General features: G+C 30.5%; 2 protein-coding genes across 3 annotated transcripts in view; both read right to left on the bottom strand.

The window, feature by feature from the left end:
- LOC148624062 (transmembrane protein 196-like) overlaps positions 1 to 3,200 on the bottom strand; it is a 321,118-nt gene extending 317,918 nt beyond the window's left edge. Inside the window, exon 1 of the mRNA XM_088566566.1 lies at positions 2,626 to 3,200. The gene's annotated coding sequence lies outside the window, so the exon portion shown is untranslated. The remainder of the gene's footprint in view (positions 1 to 2,625) is intronic.
- A 133-nt stretch (positions 3,201 to 3,333) lies between these two features.
- LOC148624061 (neuroglobin-like) overlaps positions 3,334 to 11,323 on the bottom strand; it is a 65,233-nt gene continuing 57,243 nt past the window's right edge. For both annotated transcript variants that reach the window (XM_088566560.1, XM_088566559.1), the window contains exons 2-3: positions 8,389 to 8,620; positions 3,334 to 4,190 (exon numbers count right to left, since the gene is read on the bottom strand). In XM_088566560.1, the coding sequence (XP_088422686.1) occupies positions 3,981 to 4,190; positions 8,389 to 8,620 (442 nt within the window). In that variant the 3' untranslated portion in view covers positions 3,334 to 3,980. The remainder of the gene's footprint in view (positions 4,191 to 8,388; positions 8,621 to 11,323) is intronic.

Here is an 11,323-nt window from a genome sequence, read left to right as displayed (position 1 = left end):
ACGGATAACTACAAAGACGTTACGTGTGCATATGAGATTTTTTAGTATTATTTCAAGTACAGTAAGAATTGGTACGATAATTAGATACCAGCTTTCAGGAATAGTTAACGAATAGTTACGATAACCTTACGAATTTTTATAAATATTCGCCATAAAGGCATGCTCGAGTATTTTACGAATGGAAACGATTTTTTTTATGTGGGTTGCGTTTAGTAATATAAATTATAGGCCCAAAAATATTATTTCATTTATTCTTCTATGACATTCAGGGAGACGAGATTTGTCTCACGCGAGATATAGTTTTTGACATTTTTATTTCCTTTTCGCGAATCGATACGAATGTCTACCAGATGTTAAGAATTATCTACGCATGCTTGCGAATAACATCTAATTTATCGTTATTAAGGCTTCGTTAGAAAATTCGTATGTATGCAAGGGATGTAAAGAAGCAGAAAAGATTATTCCAATCAAGATATTTTCCAATGTTTTAATTTTTTTTGTCATGTGATTCCCGAGATATCTATTCCTAGTTCTGCCCTACAAAACATTTTTTTCAGCAGCACCAGGTATATACGTCTTGATATCTGTATCTTATTTCCCAGCTGCATTGTATAGAATAATGTTTGTGAGACCCTTTTAATATAAAAAGCAGAACTATAAACATTTTGCTACCATTTTTTTTTGGATGACATATTGAGTTTTAAAACATATTTCGCAGAGATTAACTAAATATATATAAAACAAAATGGATATTCAAAGATCAGTCTTCATATAATTCGACAGTTTACTTTTTTTTTACAAAAATATGTTAATATTTCAATTATTCAACTCCTGGTGGCCAACGATTAATTGAAAATTTTCTTTATTCTCGATAGTAAAAGTAACTTTTGCACATTCAAGTAAGTTGTCTCTTAAGGGAGAAATATTTCAAACAAGTCCATCCAGAAAGAAAATCTTCATTCAACTTTTTCACTTAAAATCTCAAACACGGGTGAACGAGAATTCCTTTCACAGGGACATTAGAACAATTCACGAAACAAAAGACAGTGGCCTTAAAACAAAATATGACAATGGTTTAATAATTATTCTACTTTACTGTATGGAAAAAAAGTTGATTCCTACAACCCCTTACAGAACTATTGCCTCAACTTTTATCTCAGAATCAGTAATAGTCGAGAGATGATAATGATATGTTTCTAGAGTAACTGTTTCATTTTATAAAGTTCTAATAAGGAAATGACATCAAATATGTAGTAGGGAAAAAATTCAACGGAAATTTTAATTTAAACTTATCAAATAAATAAATGAAAACAAAAAACTACGTTGTGCTGCATATTATGCAGAAAAAAACTTATCTTGTCCAAACGTTCGGTACAAGTTTGTTGTAACCGAAGCATTTTTACATTGTTGTATGTTGCTGATAGCAATGTCGACGATCCGGAAATAAATTTGTTCTCCTCAAATAAAATTTAACAACCTCGATTAAAAATATAACTGGCGAAGAGATTCCATAAACGACAATTCCAAATCAAATTCGTAAACAATTCAACAATTACGGAAATTATGTTTATGTAAACATACAGGAACTAACAATGGACAATTAACTATGTGTTATATTATAATATTGAGTGCTATTTGCTTGGTATACCATAAGCATAGCATAATAATATGAAACTTATACACGCTGTTTGGTTACTGTTATTCGTAGGAGTTTCATGCATCTCAAAGACAGCAATCCAAAACGTAATGTAAATTCTTTTGATATGGTTTGTAAAAAATAAAAGCACATGTAAAATTTTACAAAAGACTATAACTATATAACGTATATTGAAAAATGTGCTATTGCGTATAATATTACACCAACTTAAATATTGTAATATATTTCACAAATTTCACACTCAAATTTTGCAGTATAATACTTGAAAAACAAAAATTAATCATATAAGCATTTAAGCATTTATTTTACATTAAGTCATAATATATAAGAGCAATAACAAAGCTAATATCAAATGGGCCTTGCTGTGTATCGGTGCATTTATTTCTCTTCCGAACACAAGATCGAAGGAGTTTTTCTATCAAAAACTTAATTGATTTTGAAAGAAAAACTCCTATAAAGATTTGAATACTTTACGAAATATGATTTAACATAAATTAGACTTTCTACATCATGAGGAAAGAAAAGGATTTTCGAAAACGTACTATCAAACGTATTGTACGCCAGCCACCTGCTATACACATACACATAGTGAAAATCGGGCTTATATCATTGATGCAAACATTGCGTATGGTAGCTAATACTATAGAAAGGCTTTAACAAATTATATAAATAATATGTAATTGAAATAAATGTTTCTTCCCTTAGATCATAATTATATAGATGCATCCAGCAAAAAAATGACTTGTCTTTTAATTTTAAGAAGCTTAGAAAAAGTTAGCAGAACCTTTTACTAAGCTTGTTTCACTAGGAACAATGAATATTATCCGAAAATCTTACAGTAAAAGTGGGAACAAATTCGACAGAAAAATGTTTCGTAGTTCTCATTTTAAACTATACTCGGCGTCACATAAATAACATACTGTTAAAATTTGAATAAAAATATTTTCTACGACTTTATTGACACCTACCGTCGTTTAAATTGTCTTAAATGACTTGCTCATTTGTTTAACCAAACGGTTTCTCCCTAAACATTGAATCGTTAAATTCCGGTCAGATTTTAATTCTCCGTGCCAATATTTACATTGTAAAAAGTCGGCCATGTTTACAGTGATCGGGTTGCTAGGAGATGTTGTTTACGTTTAAATGGTTTGTCCAAAAACCGAAGAACCCAGAATGCATTTCGGTGTTATTTCGGATATCTCGGATTTATTTTACGCGAACAACGTACAATACCGAGAAGTTGATCAAGAAGACGATTGTCACCGGAGTTCGACGGGAACTTACGAACTTTGTTTGTAAAAAAATCGTCCCATAGAAACCAACGTGGCGGATATTAGTATGGGATTTTCCCGTAAGGATTTGTTACGCATGATTTAAGCTAATAAGCGACTTGTTTAGGGAGAAGCCGTTTGGCTAAAGGAATGAGCAAGTCATTTAAGACAATTTAAACGACGGTAGGTGTCAATAAAGTCGTAGAAAATATTTTTATTCAAGTTTTAACAGTATGTTATTTATGTGACGCCGAGTATACAACTAAAATATATGTGTTAACTTCTACTATACTTCCATTGTTGAAAAAAAGAATTGTTTAATAGACCTTTGGATTTGAATTAAATAAATTTGTGCATTAGATCTACATGTATCCCTTAATAAATGATATAATTCTAAGGTTGAACTACACTAATATACTTTTATTAAATTCTGTGTGAAGAAAATAAAATAAATTAATTTGAATTTCAATTGGAGCTTGGTAACAACTTATAAAATAATGTAACATGTATCCATTCCATAGATCTTGAAGGTCTAATATTGTTTTTCATATGTAATCAGTATACCCAGGAAACAAATAAAACCTAATTAGAAATACGCGTGCTTGTATGCTGTTGGAATAAATTATGCGATGAAATGAAAAATTTTATATCCGAACCCAAACAAATGTAGTAAATTTAACAATTTTATCAAATTTATATTCTTATTTCCATCAAAATTATTCATATTAAACTGATCAGTAAAACATATAATGAATATATATTTTTAGTATGAATAAAATATTTTTTACATAAACAAAAGAAAAAACAAAATCCCCTGATCGTCCCGATGTTTTATGTAGGAAACATTGTATTTTCAATCACAATTTGTAGTCAATACTCAACATATCCTTAAAATATTTCAAATTGTAATGTTAATGATAAACAAGATACAAGTAAAGTAAATTTTACATGATGATAACAATTATGTACAAATAACAATTTTAACAATCAATAAGGCATTGCTTATTTTGAGTAGATGCATAATACAAAGACAATGAAGAAGAAATACTTCATTAGCTCTCTGATTCTTTGATAACACTGTTTGGTTCCTTCTTTGCATCACCGTTGTTTAATTGCGTTTTGAATGGCGCATTTTCAACATAACCCTCTGTCAGATTGTTCAAAACGAAGTCAATTGTAACAGAGTATACATTTGCCATGTACTCAGTGTACCTATCGCCCAATGTTATCTTCACTGCTTCAAGGAAAGGCTCTCGAATTTTCTGTAATTCAAATATATAAAACAAGCATTGATGATGTTCTTAAACATTGTTTCAAGAAATAAAATTAGAGTTGTCTCCCATCAAATGCTAAATTCATCTCGATCAACAATTCAACAAGTAAACTAAAATCTGCTCGGCGTCATGAGACAGGAATATTTTCCAATTTATGTTCAAATGTTTGATAGTTGATATTATAATGCACATATCAATTTTATGTTTAGCAGTTTAGAAATGTATTTAACATTTCTATATATCTCAAGGTACTTGGTAGTTATTTTTCAGAAGAAATTTGTGGTTTTTGTTTTTGTTTTTTTTTGTTTTTTTGTTTTTTGTTTTTTGTTTTTTGTTTTTTTTTTTTGCATCAATAAATAGTTATGCAAAACTATCACAACATTTGTGTTTAAAAAACACGTTACGATGTCGACTTACAAAAATTCAGAAGACATTACCAATTGTAGGTCGTGATTAAATTAAACAGATAGAGAAAAATCGATTGAAGAGAATTGACACAGGAAGATGTAGTCTTGCTCAGCAGCGAGTCGTTATTGAAAGACTAAATTACTATCGATTTTTTCTAAGTAGAAGACTTATAATTAGAATAGATATCAAGAGATGCGTCCGTCTCACAACTAATGAGAAAATGTTCTAGTGGCTCCAATGAGCTTTTTTAACTGCGTGTAAAGAAATTAACCTTACAAAGGACTTCTAAGTTCCTGTCTAGAGTAGGCTTGTGAATAAATTCTCGTACGATTGTACAGTTTAGGGCCTTTTTTCATGGTTGATGGTATATTTTTTAAACCGATAGGGTTGAAAGCATAACATGCAAGATAAGCTGGGATTGTTGGATATTGCATCTGCTTAAAACACTGGAATGCTACTTTTAATTCTATATTTATTTCAGCAAGAAATATTCATGACAATTCCTTAGATGAATTAAGGAAAAATTTCATCCTGTTCAATATGACGTTATACTGTCTAGACACATGACTACATTGAATATTTTAAACAAAATTAAGCAATAAGGATATTTTCCACTATTAATGAAAATTAATAAAAAAAAATTGTATAGGTTAACTCTTTTTCATTATTTCTAACTAATTTTACAAGACCATTCTCATTATTCGGTGTCCGACACCTAAGACGTCTTTGGCAACCTCGACATCGTTAGGTGCACCCTGACCACTCGGCAGATGAAACCTTATTCGTAGTGATCTTGAAAAAATAAATCATCGAACATATGATGATTTGTTTGTTTGATAAACGATGTTCATATTACAAATATAATGTTACACCGCAGTTACATGATATTCATGTAAATTGAAATTGGGTATAAAAACATACCTGTCATGTTTCTTAACATATAAAGAGAACACATGTCAAACGATTGCGTGGAATTAAATTAAGATGAGTGCTAGGTACGATGAGAAAATAGAAATACACAAGGTTCACACGATCGGAAATAAAAAAAAAACTCTTTCAAAACGTTGTACAGTTTTTGATTGGAATCGTATTTCTGTCTTTTATTTCTTACTTTGAATTTAATATTTCATTTATGTTTTAATTCGTTATGTTTTGTCTTACGTTTATTTGATTTGGTTTGTTGTACACGTCGTTTAAAGTTTTTCTTGCCACTCATTTTTTAATACTTCAACGTCAAATTTAGTCTGATTTATGTTCAAGTCAAACACTTTTTTGCAAACCATATCAATTAGATTAATATTTTTAAGTTGTTTACGAGATTACAAGATAATTAAGTGTTTTACTTTCGTTTGAACTACATAATAATAATAATGAATGTCAAATTTTATTGATGTTGACTACTCAAAACCACAAAAGATATCTTGTCTCTTTCAATAGAAAAGGTGTTTTATCAGAAATGATTCGACAGACGTGCTCATTAATCCAATGCAATTAAAAAAACTTGTCTCTGGAAAAAAAATAGGCTTTTTATCAGGTATTATTTAAAAAGAAGGGGTTCTCTTGGCGACTGTACTCACTTGGGTAAGTTTTTTTCGGATAAGGCAAAGACAGGCATACGTTAAAGATAAAGACTCATGTATAATCGTTTTTCTAGGATTTGTTTTTAAATTAAAGCACTGCAATGATCCAAATGTTGGTAATGACATTGATTTTTTGTACATTTATACATATATGTTTTACACATCTTCAAATATATTTTGTTTGCATTTGGAAATAAAACAAATAAAAACAAATCATTTCTGAAGTGAATTTACAATAGAATTATAATTTAATTTATTCAATTCACATGTATATATGAATAAATTTCTTTAATTGTCACAGAGTTTATGTTTTTGCTTCTCCTACTTAAGAAATATAACAACTGAAAGATTAATCAAGAGAACCATAGTTCGAGCGAAACTCAAAAGAATATATTCCAAGGATGAAGACTACATAGGGAAACATAACAAAAAAATTGAAATAATCAAAATAACGCGTACAAAGAAACAACAGTATATGAGCAACACGGGCTTTACTAAAAACTTGGGGTATGGACCAGGTACATCGATAGGGTGATCTACTTTTTTTAGAAACTTCTAGAGGTAAGGAAAACTATGGTACTGTGAACAAATTTTTCTTTTTGTGCAGATGGAAACACGATAATGTACTTTAAGGTCATAATACCATAAAACTTCTGTAATGACGACTTTAATCTTGAAGCAACATAACCCTGTTCAAGAAGCATAATTGTAAAAAGTCTAACACGGTACAAAAGGTTTGCATATTTTGGCAAGCTCTGGAATAACGTATGAGTTGAAATACTCCATATGCAGGTGTGCTGCCACAGATGGAAAGTGATAGTAAGGAATTAGAAGTCATCGCGTTTGTCGTATAGTTTGGTCGTCAGTTTTCCATATCCATCTGCCTCTAAATGTAGATCAAGGCATGTGGCTGACTCCACAGTCTGCAGTGTCCTTTATTTCAAGTTCTTGGGGGTAAATGCGATGTATCACCAAAACTATGTTTGTTTAAAGACATATATCATCTTTATAGCGAAAACTGAGATCAAGGAATCTGGCTTAACGATGTTTGTTCTTTTGGATCAGATGAGCATGAACGTCTTTCACATCAGGGTAAGGGAATAGGTCAGCGAGTAACGAAGCACAATTTGTTCCTATTGAAATGAATACTGTCTGTTGAAAACACATCCACTGGACAAATATTTTGTCGATCAAAAATACAATAATTTTGGCAGCATCTAGTATATTTAGAAGATGATTTGGAATCGTTTTTATAAAGTTTAGAGAATATCTACCAAGTACTACTATTTGTTTCTTGGTGTTCAGTCTTTAACAAGTAACAAGGATGTATAATGTTTTTGAGTTGAGATTTTAACTGAATATGGGGAAAAGTGGCATAAAGGGTTGAAAAAGCAAAGGTCTTGATGCTATTTAATTCAGATAACAATAAAGCATTGAGGGTTTCAAGAAGATCTTTCGAGTTTTTCAGGATCCATATTGAATTGATACCGATGCTGGAGAAAAAAAGTCGTGGTAGGACTGAAGCCCTCTTTGACAGCTATAAGTATGAAAAATTATAGTTACGAATGAGGCTTGGAATTACATTTTACATATCAAGCCATAAAACGTTGTTTGTATGGATTTCTGTGGAGTTTTGGGATCCAATACATGGGCGGAAGATCACAATCATCAGCTTTAGTAGAGAGTCCCAAAGAGGCTAGAACGGTTTTATGATTTTATACTATCTTATCTTTGGAAAGTGCAATAGCAGTGTAAGTCTTATTACTGCTTTTAATTTCTACGTCCACAACCGACAATAAACATTGGATGTTATGTGTCTTGCAGACAAAAAAAACAATCCTGCTTTGGACTTTGTCTGCTGGTACAACAACATTCTTGTTTTGACAATATTTTGGCAACTTCGGGGTCTTTGTAAACTGATGTAGCTTTGACACTCATTGACTTACTTTGAATTCTCATTCGTTTCAAGATTAAATACGATAAAAATTAAAGCACATTGACAGTACTTTCTTACTTAAAAAAATGCATTATTCTGATCGATCCTCGTTCAATATTTGAATTCAAGATTTGAAATAATCTTTATTAAAGAAAATACTTCTGATATTTGTTCAAATATTTCTAATGTGGTTGATGTTAAAAGACGCCAAGGAAGTTCGCAGGACAAAATCTATTTTTTATTGAAAGAGTGCCGTGCTCACCTTGAAATTTTCTTTCTGGAAATCTGTGAGTCGTTGATGCGAACCCCCTGTCCTGTGCGACAGATCTTTAACATAATCGTAATTGTCAATATTTGAAATTGTTTCGTCCAAAGTGGCCATAACAAAAGTCGCATGTTTCTCTAAGGCTTCGTTGGCTCGCATTTCATCTTCAGTTTTCAGCTGCTTGAAATCTTTGAAAATTCCAATCAGATATGCATTGCCTTTGAAGAGTCTGAAACGTAAGAGAATAATTAATCATAAAATTATACACAGTTTACAATACATTTGACAAAAGAGGTTTTAGCCTCGAAGTCACTCATATGGATAAATTTTATTAGGAATAAAGCAAAGTTATCAGCCAAACTTAACGTTCAAAGTGTCATTTAATAGTTTTCTATGATGAAGTTAATGTATCCTAAATTAAAACAAACCAAGTAGCAGTCTTTTATAAAAACAAATGCAGACAGGAGGTGATTTATGCATGTTTTATTTCTTGTTCAGTAACCGTTGATCACATGACCAATCTTAGTTTTTCATTTGGGGCTTGCACTTTTGAAATAAAATTTATATAGATTGTACTTGAAATTAACACTTTACAAGACTTATCGTTCATAATTTTGTTTGATTTGGTTGTTTTAGTGGGAGATTAAAGTGGTTTTCTGAAAAATACAGATCAAAATACAGAAAAGACTATTGTCACATAAACATATAGCATATGTAGTCCAAAAAAGCATCGTCTGAAACATAGGTTTTGTACAAAATGAATCATCTTACCACAGGCGGTGTTGAAATTGCATATGGACTGGTACTTAATATATCTACAATTTCCGTGTCTTATTTAAAGGATATTTCTTAAACTTATTTATTTCAGTTTAATTGATTGAGTTTAATTTGACATATTTAAACAAAAAAAAAAACCTGATAGATACACGAGATTTAAAAATACAGTAATCAGATTATCTAAATATTATTATTTGAAGTTTGTTCTACTTTCATACAAAACATTTGATTTTACTATTATATATAGACATTGTTCGTTGCACCTGTAGTATGAAAACAAGTTACCTCTGCTAAATATAACAAACACTCTTAAAGTTGGCATTGCAGAAAGGCATGTGCCATTCACAAGTATATACAATACATAGCATAATAGTTCTTTGGTTGTTTTCATACCATTTGGTTTTGAGCCATAAATGATTGAGAATAAAGAGTGAACTAGTTTTGATTGTTGTAATCAGAAGTCCGTGAGATTTTGTTTGTTTATCTAAACTTATACATGTATCAGTTTGCTAAAAACATTCCTTGTTAATTGCTTTCCTTACTAAGATTTATAAACATACAATGCACTATAACAATTAGTGAATACTTTACAAAACATCCACAGAATAGGTCTGTATGTTTTGTCCTAGTATATTGATAGATAGCTGATTTCTTTCTAAGTTATCATTCAAAAAATATATTCTATTTGGCTCGTCATTCCTAACTAATTCAACCCCAATGATTGATTCCAAACTCACCTTTGTGGTATATTCATGTAATATCGTGAAACAATATCATAAAAGCCTGTAGTTACGAAGTTAAATTCTACTAAATACGTATACTTATTTAGCTCCAAATACCCAAACAGTTTAGGGTCGTAAACCACAAGTTCAGAAACCTAGTAGTTTGAAACCTTGGACCCAAAATTAAACAAATTGGTCAAGATTGGAGTCATTGGCATTTGATTTATATATCGTTAAATAGATGAAAAATTATCGTATATCACATATTTGATTTCTGTTTTTCAATGATACATAAACTAAGAATATCATGTTCAGAAAAGTGACAAAAGGGAGACAATTAATCGTACATGTTACTATCAGATACAACAGATCTTCTATGAAATAAAGAAAAAAACGTATAGAGCTAATTGGACATCCTTTATTACTCCCCTTCATCGTTATTGTCTCCAAAATGTTTGAGATGTTGACATTATAGGAAGACGTTATAAGAACCTGGTCCATGCTCCCAGTTTTTAGTGGAGTCCGAGTTGCTCATTTACTTTCGTTACTTTGTATGTATGATTTTAGTTACTTTATGTTCTTTGTTGTGTATGTCTGTTTTCCATGTCTGGTCTTTGTCCCTGGATTACATTCTTTTGATTACCGCTATAACCTTGGTTCTCTTGATTACTCTTTCAAAATGTTTATTTTAGAAGTAATTCGAAATAAGTATGAGGTATGAAAGAAAGTAATTAAAAGTTCGTTTTTATACATTGGACTTTTGCCTATTTCTATGCTTGTAAAGAATTTCATGTATAGAGACAAAGGAAAAGACGAAAACGAACGTGAATCTTATTCAAACATGGTTCAGAACAATTTATTCTTTTATTTTCCATTTCAAAGAGAGTGTTTAACAGGTGACTGTTTCAAAAGCTCCAAAATGTTTAATTCAATTCTTTAATGAAATCAAGTTCCTGTTTATATATACACATTTTATTGGATAATCAGACCAAATTCAAGACACAAAACTAATCTAAAGACCATTTATTCGTTAATATAGATAATATTGCTGCAATGCCAACCATAACAATTTTCATCTGAAAATCTTATCTAAATGCACTTTAGTAACATCAGATTTTTTTTTTCAAAATTGAATAAATAAACAAATTTAAAAGTTACAGCGTTAAACTGAAACAGTGATTATGTGTATGATGTGGTGTGTACAATTCAAAATAACTTCAGATGATAAACATTCAAATTATATGTTGAAGAATACTTGGTTGTTCTCATCGCATATGTTGTATACAATATTTGCCTTCAGAATTCTGATCGCTTTTTACAGGCCAAAGGCATCAGTAATGGAGCAAATATCACCAGTAAACATTTCTTTAAAAAATGTCCTAAATTAATAATATCTTTTATTGCTCATTATTTAAGGGCTGTGTATAGTCTCG

The sequence above is a fragment of the Perna viridis genome, chromosome 2 (genome assembly GCF_037379345.1).
Source record: "Perna viridis isolate PV_CMFRI_1.1 ecotype Kerala chromosome 2, ASM3737934v1, whole genome shotgun sequence".
Taxonomy (NCBI): domain Eukaryota; kingdom Metazoa; phylum Mollusca; class Bivalvia; order Mytilida; family Mytilidae; genus Perna; species Perna viridis.
Note: the sequence above shows the minus strand (reverse complement) of the source record. Positions and strands in the feature narration are given on the sequence as shown.